Raw genomic sequence first — 19,257 nt, forward strand, 5'->3', positions numbered from 1 at the left:
CTTGTGAGGAGTTAAGAGGCAGGACCGACTAAGGACATTGTGGGAGAAAATAGAAATTGTAGGTTTTGTGCAATGACCACTGATGATTTTACCTCCAAGAACAACACTTGTCTGCCTTGTGTGTACTAATTTCATAAAACTATTGCTATTAACATGACCTATATGCTATTAAACTTGCTTTAGTGATCCTATTCTGACAGGTTTAGTCAGCAATAGAACTTGTCATATTGATAATATCTTGGTGGCAGACTGAAGACCAGAAGTTTAGGTTACTTTTTGAAGTGTATTATATGCCCAAATCAGCCGTAAGATTATTTGGAGACATTTACCATTCATAAAGCAAAAAAGTATGAAACCACATGGATATATTAATCTTAAAATGGATTCCAAGATTAACAGAATCTGTTCACAAGCAAGACAAGTGGTGCTTACGGGTAAGCTATTACTCTACAACAATATGATCCAGTAAACACAATGTAGTAAGATGATATAGGCTGGCTGATGTAGTACCCACTTGGACATCATGTAGCAAAAAGAGATGGGTTGGATGATGCAGTACCCACTTGAACTTCAAGCAATTCTAGACGACGCTCTAGCGTATCAAGCTTCTCATTCAATGATGCCAATTTGCTCTTTGTTGTAGCCTCTGAAAGAGAATACAGTAAGTGAATATACTAAAATATTTCAAAGCCCAGAAAGCTCCTTTATTTATACAAAACTGTTCAAAGAAATCAACAAAAATTACAAACCGCATTAATATCAAATCCGAAAGAAGGGTAGAGATCTTCATTAAAGTGAATGTTCTTTAAGAATCAGTACCTAACCCACTGGTCATTCCTGACTACTGCAGAAGTTAGAAAACTTTATTACAAACTCTTACCATTGTGAACTAGATATTATCCTCATCTGAATATGCAGACTACATTGTCTCTGTGTCAAAAGAAAGGTACACAAGATTCATCTGAGGCCACCCATCTTAGACCAGAATTCCCCAGGAACAGTCTTAACATCTAATTCAATATGATGAAATGAACAAAGGCTGAAGACTAAGAAGAGATTCAGGCAGAGCAAGGGTACAAATTCTTTTGGTTATTCATGAAGAGTTTCGCACTTCAAAAGAGAAACTGGTGCTTTCTGAAGCATAGGAATTGAGTATGAAAACAACCAAAACGAATAAGCATTTAAAATCAATTTGTAGAGAACATCTTGGACCTGAGTTGTCCTAGCATATTTGAATAAAAAGTCCCAAAATGTTGTACTGATGCGCAAAAAAAGGAAGTAAATTCAGAAATGGACGCTCGCTTTGATTAAAGAAGCAAAGCAGTCAAACGCAGAAGAACAATGTTTTAGTCACCATCCTCAAAGTGAACAATCCATCACGCTATTGATATACTCAATGAACCCGATTACGAAACAGACAGAAGTAATTACAACGGTACAATCGTAAGGAAACTCCCTAAAGCAAATCGAGATTGCAAAATCACTTTAACATTATCGGATCCAATCCAAACAACTACGAAGACCATAAATTCTAGCGTAGTCAACATCCCAAGCCCCATCCTAAATCATTTCTCAAAACTCCAGAAAACAGTAAAAAAAAAAAAAAAAAACATAAAGATGAGAAATTCGAGATCTAGTTGAAATAAAAGATAAGAAACTGAGAGAGAAAGGATTGGAACAGTGTTTACATACCGAATTGGACGAGGAATTCGAAGAGGCGACGGATATTGAGGGAAATGTGAGAGATGAATTCCCGGTTCTCCCAATCTGCTTGCACTGCAATTCCCACATTCACCGCGTTGGTGATCCCACCCGCTCTCGCCATCTCGATACTGAGAGCAAGATGCAGATTCAGACCATAAAACCCTAATGCAGCGTTAGGTTGCTCAGAAACCGGTGGAAAACAAAAGGAAAGAAAAAACAAAAACAAAAACAAAACAAAACAAAAAGGGAAACTCGGAGTTGGAGTCTTACCTATAAACCTGTTATAAGATTCAAAATTTTGTAATTATTTTCCCAGGAATCAAACGGACAGTAATTATAACTGAATCAAAGTCTGCTGTTTGTTAGCTATATGGAAATAGTTATCAGACCATAAAAGGAAAAAGAGTGATGAGCAGAATTAAGGTATGCGCTCTTTTGCTTTATATTCTCTTATCTGGCAGCCTTTCTTAAGTTGAGGACAATTAAAATAATAATAATAAAGAAATAAACTTATATATATAGTATAATAAAATCATACACAAAAGTTGGTTGGTTGGTGGATGGATAAGTTGATTGTATTTTCCCAGGCTAATCTTTGAAGGCAAGCCTTTCATAATTACGTACTTGTCCCTCTCCACCCTTTTGGACAGAAATCAAGTAGAGGCCCTAAACCCCAAGGCCCAGGACTCAGGGCATTCCAATTCATTTCTGTCATTTATCTCAAGTTATGCCATCGTTCGTACATGTGCACGCTTGTTATTAAATTCTATTTAACTGTAAATTTAGAATTATTAATGGCATCAACTACTGTTGATATCGTTTGAAAAAGTACTTAAATCCCATCTGCCTGATGGCAAGACTTTTTAAAATATCTTAGAAACGTTTTATAAGAAAAAAAAAAAAAAAAACACCACCATCGCACGTTCAACTGAAAAGCCCACCCAGACCACAAGGAATTTTCCAGAGTGCAAGCAGGAGGGCTCTAATGTCCATGTTCATCCAGTTATGAAGCCCAAACTACTAAACCCAACCTCTTTTCTACGCCCATCAAGCTCAGCCTGCCGTAGTGCCCTTAATTGCTCACCTATGCTTTTTGAACAATATCATCAACGACATTTCTTTTTTATAGTCCAATTAGAGGAATCCAAAAGCGTATCTTCGAGCAAGAAACATCCACTATTGCTCTCATTGTGTCAAGTTAATCACCCAAATAAGAACATTGCCAAAACATCCTTTAGAATAAGTTAATCTTATTGGAGCCCGTCTGTGGTGTATGATTAAAAAAAGAAACAATCCTAAAGGCCGCTTCACAGCCTTGTACAGCAATTTTATAAGAAAATACAACTTCTATGCAGAAGCGGTGACCGATAATAAGCCATTATGCCTCAGTAGTGCCTCTGGAGAAGGTTCACGCCCTCGAAACTCCACAAAAACCTGCACATAACAACTTTTAGCATGGTCACAACATCATATTCACAAAATCTAGGAAAGGCCAATCCAAAATAAAATTCACTATCTACAATTCACAATTTTATTACGATGCAGCCGTAATCTAGAAAAATAATGGCTGTTCAGGGTCTATTTTTAAAAAATACAGAAGAAGATTACGCAAATTTAACTTCTCTAACCTCCAATGGTGCTTTACCACCTCCAAGAGCAAGTACGGTTTCTCGGAACTTTTTCCCTGTTTCCTCCACAGCCTGTTGCAAGACAGATTAATATATCTTGATGAATAGAATGTGAAATACTGCAATTCTTACTTCAATTAAAATAGGGACCATGGGATAAGGAGTCCATTACTGCTTCATAAATTGAAACGAATGAGAAGTCAACTGCTATTTGGATGGAAATGTAATATCACCATGTTAAAGGGGTTGTTCAGTTCCTCTTGAGAAATTGCAATTAGTAACCACTAGCATGCACATTATTATGTGACGGAATAATAAATGAATAATACTGTGTATGCAATTTCTTCTGGAAAGGCTGGAAAGCCAATCCTTAAGCTTGTTAACACCGCTTAAGAAATCACAATTTAGTAATCACTTGCATGTAAAATGGATTTAGCAAGCAAATGAATAATATCTATGGGTATGCTTTTTGGTGGAAATGCTGTGAAAGCCAATCTTTAGGGACAGCCTCTTATGGACATACCTTCTCATCATCCAATCCAGCATCCTCAAAGGCAGAGAAAGCATCTGCAGATAAGACCTCTGCCCACTGCAAAATCATCATTTTCACTTTTAGAAGAGGAAAAAAAAATGAGTTTCTCTATATCCGTACACCCAAATGCTCACATACATCGACCTTAAAGATAAAAGGAGAGGAAGAGTGGAAAATTTTATTTTCCAGTATACTTTCAGTAAGTTGATTATCAACACAGGTTATCATCATAAAAGGTTTGTTTTCACAAGGTAAAAAGGATGCATAAGTATTAAAACCATGACAACCAATTATAGAAATAAATCCAAGCCAAATCCACCCATCACTTCCAAGAAGAAAGGAACTACAGGAAAAAAAAAAGAAAAAAAGGTAAGAAATATTACCTTGTAACTATAGTATCCAGCTGCGTATCCACCTGATATTCACAAGAAGCAATAAGAGATAAATTCACAAGGAAAAACTGCTGTATTTAGCAAAATTAACAGAAAAGGCAAACCTGCAAATATATGGCTGAAACTGCATAGAAATCTGTCCTCAGGAAGTGGAGGGATCACTTGTGTTCCTTTGGAAACCCTCTGATCAACATCATATATGGTTTCTGACCCACCTGGCACATACTTTGAATGCAGCTCCAAATCCACAGTTGCAAATCTTATCTACAAAATTACAAAGGAAGCAATCATAGAACCTGCCATGCATTCATTATTGATGAATCAAATAATATAGGTGTAGCTTGCACTTGTTGCAAGTTCCTCATAATTTAGTGTGTGCTCTTTATCACACATTATTGCCTCTTCTTTCAGTTACCTTAAAGAAGTTAGTTTTTTTCTCCTTAGAGTGGCTTTAAGGCACTTGAGTAGGGAAAGTTTGAATTATTTAACTATTTTGTTTATTTATTTCTTAATGTTATAAAGATAGGAACAATGTTAGTATTTTAAGGAGTAGTCACCAAGGAAAGACCAAACTTGATCATCAGGTTTAATAAATAGATAGCATAGATTAATGTCTTTCCCCCTAAAACCACGCCCTCCACTTATCAAAACCTAGAACCTGCATAGTAAGCCCATTAGGTTACAAATATCACTTTCATGAAATACAATATGTTGTCGAGATTTCGATATACGGTAATGAACATCAAGGTCACTTTTTCTTGTAAGAAATTCTTACACTTTGTATCTCATCTCAGCGGGACAGGCAATATGGGATTTCTAAAAAGAACACGCATATGACACATGATATCCTAAATGAAGTTAATATGAAAAGGTATGCCAATAATAAAATGCACAGGCAAACAAGTAAGACAACATATAAACATTTTGCACTGACCTGACGAAGACTAAGGGACCCGGCACGAAAAGTCCTTGCTGCAACGAGTTTCAAATACACATCTTCAGGTAGTGTTTCTCCAGTTTCATAGTGCTTAGCGATGCTCATCAAAGTATCCCTGCAGCAACCATTAATGAATTCAAATGGTCAGCATCATAGATGTTGACCATATAAGTTGTAACGGCACACTCCCTCCCTTGTAGCCATTGCCCACTTTAAGCTCAATGGGTCCTCAAGATTTTAAAACGTGGCTACATGGTTTAGATTAATCCAATACATATGTAATGTCAGAAGCTATCACAATCACCACCACCACAAATCATGCAGACACGGCATCCTCATAAATCATATGATTTCAATGCCGGCACATGAATGCAATGAACATGTATGTTGACCCTTAAATATGCCACACATGTATGATGTTAATAGATGCAACAATCAAAGAAATCATATGATATGAAAATGCTGGCACTCTAACACAACGAATTTGTACTCTTACATTGTACCATCTAATTAGAATCAGAAATCCAAGTTCCAGGGTCCCAAAGAATCCCTCATTGAAATATTACAACCATAGCAAATTAAGGGTTAAAGAAGTAACTAGGACAGAGTAAGTCCCACCACCTGAAAACTTTCTGATGACAAAAGGGTGAGGGAGTTCCTAACTGACCACAATGTCATTCCCCCACCCAAAAAAGCATGAACAAAGAGAAGCCCTTGCACAGTTGCACTAGTGAATTGTGAAAGCCAGCCACCCAGATGGTTTAGGGGGAAAATGGATTAAAGATGATAACCAATATTAATTTATAGAAGAGGCAGAAGGTCCTTTTGGACCTGATCAAACTTTATTGACAGCAGAGTATGAAAGAGAAAAACCTACGAATTGATAATTTCAAAATGTATATGATAATTTCTTAAATAACAAGAATAAAAACATGTCCTTCTGTTAAAAACCTTAAAGGGAATTCCAAAACATGACAAACGATACGTAAATCAACTTGAGTGAAAAGGATTAACATCTGTTTGGGCAAGGTAACATGTGTGATAGTGGTGGACCTAGAAATGGACTAAGGGGTTGTTTGTTTCCTAACCAACCAAAACATAACCCTGTACCAAAATAAACCATAACCCAACCCCTGCCTTTCCCACTTCGCAATGGCAGTCTGCAACAACAATATTTAATAAGCTGCTTCTTTACTACATTGAATTTCAAATTTTACGGCAATTGAATTTCAAACCATTTTCTCCCACTTTGATCATATTTCACCTTTTTTTTTTCCTCCATTACTTGACCAAATTTCACTTTCTTTCATTAAATTATATTTGTAGGAATAAACATAATAACAAGTTATCAAGGGAAAATGGAAGCTGCAACCAAAAAAGGCCATATATTTTACTGGAAGATTGAAATTAGTCAATGTGATGAACTAGGACCTGTTTGAACCCAAAAATATATTTAAGACCACCTAAATACATTCTTTTCATCCTTTCCAGATCCAATATTCTCTTGGAGCAAAATAACCACATTGTAATCTGGGAACAGCAGAAAAGATCAGTGAGGATTAAAAATAAGACTTTGGTTAGAAAAGTACCTGTGGTAACACCAATTTTCCATGAATTGAGAAGGTAATTCAACAGCATCCCACTCTATCCCCCGAATACCAGAAACCAGACCCTCATCCTGCTTGGTAAGCATATGCTGAAGTGCATGACCAAATTCATGGAAAACAGTCTCAACCTGCAAAACATGCATATATATCTAACAATATAAGATTGTGCATGCACAAACTGAACAAGATGATATTCTATGTATAAACATAACCACCATCACCCCCACTCTCCCTTTCTCCCCTCCTACCCACCAAAAATGAAAATAAAACAAAATAATCATCATCTACCATATCTTTAATACTCAGCAGATCATTTCAAGAACAATGAAGTGCGCCTTTTTTTAATACTTAGATGACAGCCTTTTTAGTGTCTTTTTATTATATTCTCTATATATAAACTGCATCTACATATTTAAATAGCTTTTTTCCATCAGATTTATCATTACAAATAGTAATCAATGAAGACTGTATCATCTAGAATACTCATCTAACCCAAATCTTTGAAGTCAATTAGACATACAATCTGACCCGACAGACCACTAAGCCAGCCCCTGAACTGGATGAAGGGCCAGACAGGCAAAGCTGCCAATTGCTCCCTGATGTCATCTTTGGTAGTAATCACCTCGAAAAAATTTAAATAAATAAAACCCAAACAAAAAAAACAAAAAAAAAAATGAAAAGCAATGAAAAAAATGAGAGAGAGAGAGAGAGAGATTAAAGCAGCTTGAGATAGAAGCAATGTGTTAGGTTTACCATTTACCTCACGGAATGTCATAAGGCTTGGTTTATTTCCCACTGGTGGTGTTTGATTGCACACCATATGAGCAATAGGCAACCTAGCTTTGGTACCATCACGTGACAATGCACGACTGCGAGCAACAACCTCATCCATCCATGCACCTCCCCGTTTCTCAGATGGACGAGAATATGGATCAAAGTAAAAGTATGCAATTGGACTACCTGCAGTGTCTTTCACACAGTAGAATCTCACATCATTGTTCCAAACCTAAGGAGCAAAAACCATATATGATTAGAAGTGGAAACCATCACTTTAGGATAGAAGGATATCACATAAAAGGCAATTTAAATATATTACTGGAGCAAGACCATCAGCTGGCTCAATGTCAATTCCAAAAAGCATCTTAGCAAGGCTGAAAAGACCACCCATGACCTTTGGCAATGAGAAATAGGGGCGTAGTTCTTCCTGTTGGATTTTAAAACAAAAAATAAATAAGTTTCTCTATCAGAAATGAGGGCTTATTTACAATCAGGAAAAAAACCCACAAAGAATAAGCAAGTTCAACCTAATCACATATTAGAGAGAACTTTCCATTTAATGATATCAACATTTGCAGAATGTTGAATTTCAATGAGGTTATGCACTGTGAAAGAAACAAACAAACTAGTTTCAGTACAAGAGAAACATGGCTCTAGAAGTAATGAATAAGTCATACAACAAAATCTTAAGTAAATACGAAAAAACCACTTCCTATTCTCGCTACACAGGAATGTGGGCAAAAATGCCCCCCCCCCCTCTCAGATCTGGCCCTCACCACCACCCATTCTTCTCTTCTTCTGGGGCAAAAATGCCCTCAGAAGACCCTGCTATGGAAGCCAAAAAGTGAGGGAAAATGAGGGGGGTGGAAAATGATGAGGTTTCCCTTATGCAGCATCCAAACATGAATTCCCTTCCCAATTCAAGAATCATTCACATTAGAAGACCTCTTCAAAACTATTGACAAAGTGACCTGATAGGGGCAAACACCTTGATTCTGCATCTTGGTGAATATACCCAGAGCATCAGTAAACAACCCAATTCGAGCAAAACCAGAAATCAAAACTGTCCATGAGAAGGCATCCCTTTGTGGAATTCCTGCATACATCTTATGTGCTTATTCCAAATTTTGGGATTTCACATTGAGATTCAACATATGATTCCCTTGAATACCAACATAACCATTCTTGATTAACTTAGCATGAAGAACCAAAGCTCTTGGGTAGTTCATGGAATCATTAAGGATTTTTCATTCCCTTTCTTCCACTTCCTCAGCAACAAACAAAGGCTGAATTAGGTGCATCCAATGTTTTCAAAATCAAACCAATCATTGAACCAAAAAAGTTATCAATTTACAGTTCAATGGTCAAACTGGTAGTTGAACCATGGTCCACCCGATGACATAATACAATTTATATTTTATAAAAAATTACGATTAAAAAATAATAATATATCATTTTTTCTAATTGGTGTTGGGAATTAAATTATAAGGATAGATATAAATATATTAATATTTTAAATTTTATTAAATAAAATATTAAATATGTATAATATCTTAATGAGAAGATATATTTAAGATGGAATAAAATTTATAATATATAATTTTATCTACATGTCAAATGTTGTATATCTTATGATTTATAATTTTAAAAAATACCTTATTAAACCCTCAAACAAAACATCTAGCTAATTATTTAAGGGTTTTAAATAATAAAAATTTGAAAGAAGCATTATTTCTATATATAGCATTTTACAGCACTAATTAATACAATGCTTTCATATCCCAATGGTCTAATTACACTTTTAACAAACTGGAGATCCAAGGGTTGAAGTCCTTAGCAAGGCAAAAAGTCCTTTCTACATCTTAAGCAAATCCCATATCAGAAGGCAGTCAAGTTAATAACTTGTATAAATACCTTGCAACAATGGAACAAATCTTAGAAACTGATGGGCTGGAAGCAGAATTGGGCCCAATGGATTAGCAGCTGACATCAATTTTTGGTCAAACAAAGCATGACCAGTTCTTAGAGAACCGGCCAGCTTCCAGTTCTAACAGTTCAACACCAGTTCAATCCCTGAACAGTTCACCTAAGTTGACCGGACCGGAGAGGCCGCTAGTCAACGGTCCAACCAGTTGGACCAACCAGTCTGGTTTTTAAAACCTTGGGTGCATCAACTTGCCATGCATCCGTCAACAAGTGATCCTTCATTTAGAACAACGTCATTTCATGATCATATTACTTAATGGATAGATACCCTGCCAAAATTAGCCATCCAATTTTTTCCTTTCAAATTTATTTTTATAATTAAAAAAATTAAAAACAATCTTGAAAATTATCTTTAGTCTCCATTTAAATAAAGTAAAAATTTAAAAATATATAGATATAAAATATTAGCACAATTAAATATTTAACATGGTTTACTACATTTATATGTATTTTAAAATGAGTTAAAATCAAAGTCATATTATTATAATATTAAAAATAGCAATTATTTAACAATAATAATAATAGTATAGCTTTTTGTAGAAGGGTATTATGGTAAATATATATAATTTATTCTCATTCTCTTTCTGATAGTTTTGTAAACACTAAAAACAGAATTCCTAATTTTGATTCAAATTCCACCCATCCATTTCCTTCTCATTTTGATTCCCTTTCTCCTCCCTTTTGTTTTCTTAGGTTTGTTTGGTTCTTAGAAAATTTGAGGGAAAATGTAAGGAAAAGAAAATACCAAAAAAAAAAAAAAAAGGAAATAAAAAATGAAGTAAAATAAAAAAAATAAATTAAAATTCGATAAATTATTTTTATTTGTTATTTCAAACTCATTTTACTTATTTTAACTCATCAATATAAAAATTAAATAATTTAAAAATATTTAAGTTTTTAATTAGTTTTAATGATATTTGATTTTATTTCATATTTTTCATAGGACAACCAAACATGAAAAAATAATTTTCCTTCGCATTTTTTTTCTTTCCTTGGTATTTTCTGGGAACCAAACATATCTTTAAAGTTTAGTAAACACATCATAAGAAAATTCCTTAGACAAAAACTCTAAAATAATAAACATAACTTGTCTGACCAACAACTGAGAACAAAATAAGAATTTTTAGATCAAGGATGAAGCAATGACCATCCAGCAAGATTAAAATCTTACCAATAGACTCTGGATAAAGCACAGAATCTGCAATGTGTACAATTCAAGTATGATTTAGCATATACATTTTGAAAAGAAGAGAGACTTAACCTCATTTATGTCATATTTTGACTCACGAAGCCTCTCACTCCAAAAGTTGAGATCCCAATGGCTCAAATCATCAGCTTCTACTGCACCTTGACTTTTGGAGAAATTCTTTAGGTCCTCCGTATCTACAAGGATCAAACAAATTATCAGACCTTTTCAACTCAATAGGCCTTTTGTGGGAAAAGGTTGCATCAAGAATAAAGAAGCAGGAGTGTAAACCTATTACAGACAAATCATACTCACAAAACTTCAGGAAATCAGGTCCTAAAATCCAGACAGAATAAAACCCACCATGATTTGTCTATCATTTAAGCTAATGATTCATCAGGGAAAATATAACCTTCAAACTAAAGCATCAAGTAAAGAGATTTAAGTATTATAGACTCTGCTCTCAATTGTGCAAAAACTGACTAGCAAACTGAGTAAAGTTGCATCAAGTTTTTGCTTCTATGCACTACTACATACTAAGTAAATACTTATATAATCCAACATAGAATCAAACAAGTCTGCAGAATTTATTAATATTTTTGTTCCAGCAGGGAACTCAAATCTAGAACCCCCCAACCCCAATCCCCTGCCACTTCTAGGCCTCAAGGCAAAATTCATTATGAATCTGTAGTATCTTTAAATATTAAATTAATACAATTTAGTGAAATACAAAAACCTCACAAGTTTGTATGAGTCGTTTCAAAATAAAACCCTACTGCTTAAAAGATCATATGTGGACCACCACTTTAATCCACATCAGGCGATTGAGTAGTGAAGTGCATCCAAAAAACTACCTTGTACTGCAGCATCCCATGAAGCACTGCGAAGCTTTTCTAGAAGCTCTTCTGCCTTATCAACAGTAGCCATTTTGGTTGCCATACTTACCTGATAAAACAGTATTTCAGTAAAACTATGAAGGAGATGTTTTCTCCCAAAAAAAAACAAACAAACAAACATTATAAGTTCATACCTCTGCATAGTTACTGTAACCAAGAAGCTTAGCCTTTTCCAACCTAAGCTTCAGGATTTGGCCAATAATTTCCGTATTATCCAAATCTCCACTAGAGGCACGGGTTACATAAGCATAATAAACTTCCTTACGCAAGGAACGGTTTTGAGCATGTTGCATAACAGAAAGAAAGCTTGGACCATCCAATGTAATTATCCAAGGCCCATTTTCAGCAGTAGCGTCTTTATGCCCCTGAAGTGATTGTAGATGAGCATAAGCAAAAAATGAGGAGAATTGCCAATATTACTAGACTTGAGGAAGGAAATGGATTAACAAGCAAAAAATTGAGATACAAATCAGCTAAAAATACCTTAGACACTGCTGTTTGAGCAGCCAACCCAAGAGCAGTAGCAGGCAATCCTTCAATATCTTTCTTATCAGTTATCAATTTTCCAAACTTCTTTGTGGCATCCAATACATTCTCTTCAAATTTTTGAGAGAGTTTTTCCAACTCCTGAGAATAAATTCATAGTGAAATAAAAAATCCCACAATCAGAAACTATGAAAATAAGCATCAAAATAAACAAATAAAAAAAAAATTAAAAAAAGACCTTATCAGCTTACATTCTATAAAAACAACTTATGGAAAAAATCAAAGTTTTATGGGTCAACAGTAGCATTCCTTTTTCATATTTTTTCCTATATGTCTGGAAAAAACAAAAAATTGATTGGATATATCATTGCATGAAGTAGCAAGAATTGAAATATAGCCATCCTATAGGATAAAATTTCATTAGAAGCAAAAAATAGAAAAAGGCAACTACAAGAGGATATCAGTCGTAATCCTCAAGTAACTACTTGAGAGTTGTGATATGATTTTAAACTTCAGACTGTATCATTATAGCATGCATAAATTAATGTAGCTGAGATATTGATTAACTTCCCAAGATTGGAAGAGCTCATGTATATGATCTAGGATTTTCATAAAGCCATTGCCCATTCATATCCCTGTTTTGGTGATGAAAACTTTGCCCTTTGCTTGTGATGGATAACATATTCAGTTTCAGGTGCTCAAATGTATCATAATATGCATATACAGGAAAATAGAAAACAAAGACAAACCGGTGCTTAAAAATCAATGGATTTAAAAACAAACAAGCAAAAATAACATGCCTTGAAGCATGCTTCCTGTATCTCTTTTTCCTCATTGACTTCATTTATTGATATTTTTTTTAATGAATAAACTTCATTTATTGATATTAAAGCACACCTGTTGAATCTTGTTAAAATGCTCCTTTTTATCATCTTCAAGAGAAACACCGCTAAGCACTGCTTGCTTTATTTGGGCTGCACGGGAACAAGTACAAAAGTTATTAGGCCATATCAGAAAAACTAAAATGCTTATTTAAACTAAAATAATGCAGATCCTATGCATATGATGCATTGTGGTTCTTGGTTACCAAGATATGAGACAAGGAGACATCAAGTCACACATAGACTGCAAAGACACGCGCAATGACAAAGCATCATGTTATCATTTTACATCCTAAAAACAGTTTCCAAAATCCTTTCCACACCATATCATAACTGATCATAGAATTGACCAACATTATGAAAAAACAAAAATAAAAATATATTTTCCCTCTAGTTCTTTCTTTCTTCGCCTCTCCTTCATGGTTCTTACTCAAATCCCATTTCCACAAATGTCATGGTGATTCCTGTGAGCCCCGTGGGAAGATTAGTTATCACCAGGGAGATACTTCTGTCTGTGATGGTCAAGATCTTAATAACATTCCTCCTCCAAATCCATTTTCTGGCGAAATCTCCAGAGAGAATACTGAAATGTAAAGCCATGATGCTAAGAATTCATTATGATTTAACTCACTAAACACAAAATGACCATCAATTATTCTCCCAACTGTTGTTAAGAGTAGAAAGCAGTTCCAAACTAAACAAAAGAAGCTGGTTTCAGTATGAACTATGATACAGGGTCTCCTTGGTGTTAAACAATATTTACATTTAGACATCAATTCATCAGAACATATTAGAAGAAAATGATGCCAGGAAAAAGATGGAGAAAAAGTAAGCATCATAACCGGTGCCCAATTTTGTAGTTATAAAATTTTACAGGTTGGTTTGACTCCCTGGAATACCATAGTCCATAAAGGGAGAAATTATCCATCACCAATCCTAGCATGAGATCACTAGAATTTTGGAAAAATAAATCCAAGGAACAGAAAAGTTTTAGGCTCTTCAACCCCATTCTAGATAATGGTAGAGAATTTTTTTCCCCTGATATATGAGGTTCTAGTACAAAATAGGCTATAACACTATCTGACACAAGCGTTTATCTTTTGTGCCTGACGTTGCAGGCAAACACTAAGAAATTATATCTTGGTGCCCAGCATATATATGAGTTTCAAATCTTCCAATCACAGATTAAAGTTATTCTATGTGACTTTAACTTTAATCTGTGATTGGAAGATTTGAAATATGACCCCTGTATGCTTTTGGGTCAGCCTCAAGGTGCCCTTTTCTAATATATTTCTGTATTTGCCTATAAAAAAAAAAATTAAAGTTATTCTATGTGAGAGTAGTTTCCCAATAATTTTAAAACTAATAAATAAATAAATCCAAGAATTCAAACATCTGGGCAAAGAAAAGGGGGATAGGATTCAGGTATTAACAACCTATCGAGAAAGGATTCAGGTATTAACAGGGACAAGAATGTCTTGTGCTAATAATCTGTCAACACGACCTATAATCTAAATAAAAATAAAAAATCTCCCCCAAACTAAGGCACATGAGGATTGGTGGGCAGTTAAATTGCTAATTGTTTAAACCAAAGAATTGGATGACATGTCTCCAAGTACATCCAGGAATGAATGACTACACCAGAAAATGTAGTGAACCCACTCTGATCAGCAATTCATTAGGACCTAATTTCATAAATGACACAAGCCAATTTTGAGATTGAACGAACACCGATTCCTTTTGTTTGTCTGACTTCTATTCATATCTGTACAGCAATGACAAGGCATTTGCATATCTAAAATAGTTAAATTTAAGAACCAGAACACTGACCCAACATCTGTTTAAAGTTATGAATAGATCAATCCATTGCATAACAAATGGTAAAAACCAATACAGACAAGATTTATAGGCAGCAAGGGTATATTTCTAGCAAACACAAACCTGTACCCATGGCTCTCCAACATAACCAACCCAGAAGGAGGCATAGTTTAAGGGCATGGTAGGACAAGTAAATCAAAACATAATAGTATCAATATTTTAGTTTTCGTAATATATCAGTTTCCTGCCATAAGGTTAACCACTCACATGGAACAAAATGAACAAAAAATTTCCATTACAAAAGTATACTCACAGTCCACTATACGTTTCTGAGCATCACTCAGTGTTTGCCACTCAGGAGATTCTTGAATAGCTTTAAATGCATTATAAATGGGTTTGCTTTGCCCCAACCTAAGCTCAAATTTGACCTTGTCTGGCTGCAATTTAAAAAAAAAAAAGAATTAAGTAGAAATAAATGGAGAAAATAAAGAGTGTACAATTCATAGACATCATACTTAATGGGAGGCCATTGTTAAACAAAAACTCAATTGAGTTACCATAGCTTGAATATAAACTGCATCACATTCAGGTTTTTTTTAAATTTAGAAATATGTTACAAGTTTCTGGTTTTGTCCTAAGGTACAGGAGACAAAATAATAGGGATCAATTTAATATGAACCGTTATTTAAAGTTCTGGCTCAGTCATTTCAATGTTCTGTTGTTTGTTAAGAAAATATTGAAAATCTAGAATCATATGTTTCATTTTTTGGGATCCAAATAAAAATTATAATAACTTCAAACAAATTGATCCTATTACAACCATTTGACATAATTGATTCAAGCTTTTCCATTTTTCTTTTTTTTTCTTTTTTTTGAAGCCAAGAAAGAATAGAATAAAAGATTCAAAATTTTATTTTCTATTCTTTTCTCTTTTTAACCAACCACATGACAACAATTAAGGGTTGTTCGATTACATATTTGAAAAGTTTGTCCAACAAAGTCTGCATTCACAATATATATGCAAAAAAGGAAGAACTGAGAGGGATAAAAGGCAATGGTAAGAAAGTTTTACCTGGACTTCCTCAATTGCAGAACGAAGCTCAGACGAATCCTTGACAGACTTGAGATGATTGACGATTCCCCAAACCACAGATAATCTGTCCACAAGCTTCTCCAAAGGATCTACTAACTTCGGCCATGTGGGTTCGACTTTGCTCTCCAATTCAATCAAATCATTCTCCTGCAAACAAACAAACTATCAAACACACTGATCAAGTAAAAAAGAGAGAAAAACGCAAAATAAGAAAATGATACAAGAAAACTGAAGATTTATAAGTTTTCTTGAAAAATGAATAAAATCAACTCACTAAGCCAAAACAGTTGTCTTAGCTTGGTCATGCACATAATTTGTTTTCATTGATTTAGATATTCGATTCGTTTTTTTTTTACTACATTTTCTTGACGAAGAAACCGTGCCTAAAGCCAAATCAGTTTCCAATTAAACTAGAAAGCATAAAAAGAGAAACCCTAAACGTTTTCTTGGTTGCTAAGGAAACCATTAGAAAATAAAATTAATGATCGCCTTGCTTCCGATTCTCAGAAATGAAATACAACTTATCCGAGCAAAGCATTTATATCAACCATTTAATTTCTTTTCCCCCGTTTTTTTTTCCCCTCATCGTACACTTTCCCGATATCCAAACGGAGCACAAAACCAAACACAATCGTCAAAATCAAAGAAACCGTACAAGTTGATTCAACATAGTACGAATCCCAGGGATGACATGATCAGCTTTGACGGCATCAAAGGGCGGGAAATCGAAATCCAGGAGGAGAGGGTTGACTTCTGGGGTTGACTGGGGGACAGTAGCCATTGATGGAGCGGAACAGTGAGAAGAAAATGGAACGATGGAGGGACAGGTTGGTGATCTGTGGGGGTTCTGAAGGCAAAAAGAGAAAGACGAAGACCAGAGAGGACAGGGACGTGATTTTGGGAAATGTTTTGGAGAAATAAGAGAATAAGAAGACCTGCGGATGAGGGGTTGGATGGAAAAGGATAGACGACTCGCCATAAGCATGTTGGCTATAAGGAGAGCTCCGATGAGAGCCCGCTTTGGCATGTGGGCGTTACCCATACTCCCTTCTTTGTACTAATTTTTCCTATGCTGTGGCTGTGGCTCTTGTGAGTCGTGACTTGTGAGGCGATTGATATTTGAGACATGATGTAATAGTGGGGTCCGGTCGGTCCAAAATTCTTCAATTTTTGTTAAATATGGGTAGCAAATGATAACCTATAGAGAGACAGCCATAAGCTTAAACTTATGGCTATCCGGGCTTTCTTTGAACAAAATTATGAAAGAGAAGTATGCAGGAAAGCATGCAAACTTTTCCCTTAACTTCTAATGGTGCTTTACGACCTAAAAGAGCAAAGTATGGTTTGTCGGAACTTTTGCGGGGTTTCTTGCATGGCCCGTTGCAAGATAAAGAATAGAAAGGGGGAAAAGGAGCAATTTTGATTCAATCGAAATTGATATCATGGGATAGGGACTGTTCGGCCGCTACTATGAAAATGTAGTTATGAATTATTGAAATATTGGCGTGAATTGGGAAGAATAAGGAGGACATTGCTACTAGGAAATGCAATCTTACTCTATGAAAGAAGCTGATCAAATGCCCTGAGAAATTTAGTGAAGGCTACAATGCACATTATTATATGAAACAATCATAAACCAATAATATAAAAAAAGGACAATTAGTAACTACTAACATGCCTCAGGCTTACAAGTAAATAATATTTGTTTGTAAAAATTATAGTGGAAAGGTTATGAAAGCCAACAATTTGTTGATGTTAAGAAACATGATATACATATTGAACTATCAATTTTTTTAAAAGGCTAAACTTATAGGATTTGAATTCAATATGCAAATTTTGCTCTTAACAAAAAGAATCATATATGTCATCATTAGTGAAATTAAGACCAAATACCAAAGTCATACCAATAATACTAAAAGGTATGTTATAACTAAATGCAAAGAAGTAAACAAAAAAGAAAACACAAATTCAACTTGAACTTCTTGTAAGATTTTGCAAGGTCTCTAATACCACATTGACTTTGGTTTCCTTGGTGATCTCTCTACTCTAAAGATCTATATCTCATTAAAGAATGTAGTTCATATGATCTTTAATAGGAGTTTCTTCAGTCATTTAGTATTTATAATAGTCTTTAGAACAACTAGTTTAACTAATCTTCTTTTATCATCAAACATCTCTTGCAAATTCATAGGCATAACATGGATCATGACATAAGATGTGTGTTGTTGCAACACATTGTTGAATAATCATAACATGTAACAGATAGTCATCTCATCCACTTTTTTTCACTTTTGATATGCATCTATGATTTCTAAGATGAGTCTTCATATGGGACCTCATGTGCAAACTAATTGTAACCTATTCTAGTTTCTCTTCCAATCCACATAATTGGGTTTACTTAATTTATTTTGAGTGAGAATAACAACAAGAGGACCGAACGAATACATTTTTCCTAAAATAAATAAAACATGCACACTTATTAATCAATTAGCATTCATATGGTATAGATAAAATTTAGCATAAATTAAAAGGTAATGCTCTTACTAAAGTACTAAAGTACTTTTAATCATAAAATGGTATCTTATTCTTATAAATGCTAGCTTACGTCCCACTCAGATTAATGTTATTGTCCTTGTTTGATGCATGTAAGATAAAATTAATACACTATTTTATTTTAGTTATTCTCTTATCATAATGAAAGTTACTTTAGGCAAAATCATTTTCATAGGCAAGTTAATTAAGTGTACAACCATCATCATCAAATTCAATGTTATTAAGCGAAAAGTCCATCTTTAAGATCCGTCACTCCCACTAAAAACATATCAAATCTATTCTAAGAAAAGTTTATATATTTGGTTCCATAAAAATGCCCATCTTTAAAATGTTGTAGAATCATAACTATAATGAACTTGATAATAAAGATTGTGGCTTGTTGTTAGCCCCTTGGCTTAGACAACAAGGCACCAAATAAGGTAGCACCATGCACCTATAAGTGTGTTATTGAGTAAACTAAGGTAATAATCAAAGCTTACAAGGGATCGTGTGGAGGCTTGGTGGTGGCTTAAGGTGCAATACATGTTGCTAGCATATGAGGGCAACACATTACACACGAGCTAACACATGATGCCCCTCAACACGATCAAAATTCAAGCATGGGATTTTGGATTGGTGGTATGTTTCCTTAGAAAAGAAAGCCTTGAGATGAGGTTTCTAAGTGGAATTTTGATTTTTCAAATTTTCTATTTGGTTTAGGGGATTCATTATGTCTGCTCAAACACCTATGATGTTGCCTCTAAACACTTTGAAAATGGCTTAAAATGTTCTTTAAGAGGGA

The 19,257-nt window shown here is 34.6% G+C and overlaps 2 protein-coding genes across 3 annotated transcripts; both read right to left on the bottom strand.

Moving 5' to 3' along the window:
• Window positions 1–335: 335 nt before the first annotated feature.
• Window positions 336–2,185, bottom strand: LOC117918022 (protein BRICK 1). Of its 2 annotated transcripts, none has more exons than XM_034834546.1 (3): window positions 1,975–2,185; window positions 1,693–1,832; window positions 336–646 (listed from the first exon to the last, which is right to left on the bottom strand). In XM_034834546.1, the coding sequence occupies exons 2-3, from the start codon at window positions 1,823–1,825 to the stop codon at window positions 522–524; spliced, it is 258 nt and encodes an 85-aa protein (XP_034690437.1). In that variant the 5' UTR covers window positions 1,826–1,832; window positions 1,975–2,185; the 3' UTR covers window positions 336–521. The 2 variants fall into 2 exon arrangements, with proteins under 2 accessions (XP_034690437.1, XP_034690436.1); XM_034834545.1 differs by having other exon boundaries at window positions 1,693–1,866; window positions 1,975–2,174.
• Window positions 2,186–2,838: 653 nt separating this feature from the next.
• On the bottom strand, window positions 2,839–16,965 carry LOC117918021 (probable cytosolic oligopeptidase A). Its single transcript, XM_034834544.1, has 17 exons — window positions 16,579–16,965; window positions 15,903–16,070; window positions 15,144–15,267; window positions 13,029–13,105; window positions 12,129–12,272; window positions 11,780–12,010; window positions 11,604–11,694; window positions 10,825–10,946; window positions 7,897–8,004; window positions 7,561–7,806; window positions 6,783–6,928; window positions 5,191–5,308; window positions 4,361–4,520; window positions 4,248–4,279; window positions 3,856–3,921; window positions 3,333–3,404; window positions 2,839–3,138 (listed from the first exon to the last, which is right to left on the bottom strand). The coding sequence occupies exons 1-17, from the start codon at window positions 16,963–16,965 to the stop codon at window positions 3,052–3,054; spliced, it is 2,379 nt and encodes a 792-aa protein (XP_034690435.1). The 3' UTR covers window positions 2,839–3,051.
• Between the last annotated feature and the right edge of the window lie 2,292 nt (window positions 16,966–19,257).

This window comes from Vitis riparia, chromosome 7 (genome assembly GCF_004353265.1).
Source record: "Vitis riparia cultivar Riparia Gloire de Montpellier isolate 1030 chromosome 7, EGFV_Vit.rip_1.0, whole genome shotgun sequence".
NCBI lineage: Eukaryota > Viridiplantae > Streptophyta > Magnoliopsida > Vitales > Vitaceae > Vitis > Vitis riparia.

Coding starts and splice junctions, on each gene's coding strand:
- LOC117918022 (XM_034834546.1), bottom strand. CDS start 1,825: ATGGCGAGAGCGGGTGGGATCACCAACGCGGTGAATGTGGGAATTGCA. Junction 647..1,692: donor CGAATTCCTCGTCCAATTCG/GTATGTAAACAC, acceptor ATTCTCTTTCAG/AGGCTACAACAAAGAGCAAA.
- LOC117918021 (XM_034834544.1), bottom strand. CDS start 16,965: ATGGGTAACGCCCACATGCCAAAGCGGGCTCTCATCGGAGCTCTCCTT. Junction 4,521..5,190: donor GGTCCCTTAGTCTTCGTCAG/GTCAGTGCAAAA, acceptor GTAATTTTGTAG/ATAAGATTTGCAACTGTGGA. Junction 3,405..3,855: donor CTGGATTGGATGATGAGAAG/GTATGTCCATAA, acceptor GTCTTGCAACAG/GCTGTGGAGGAAACAGGGAA.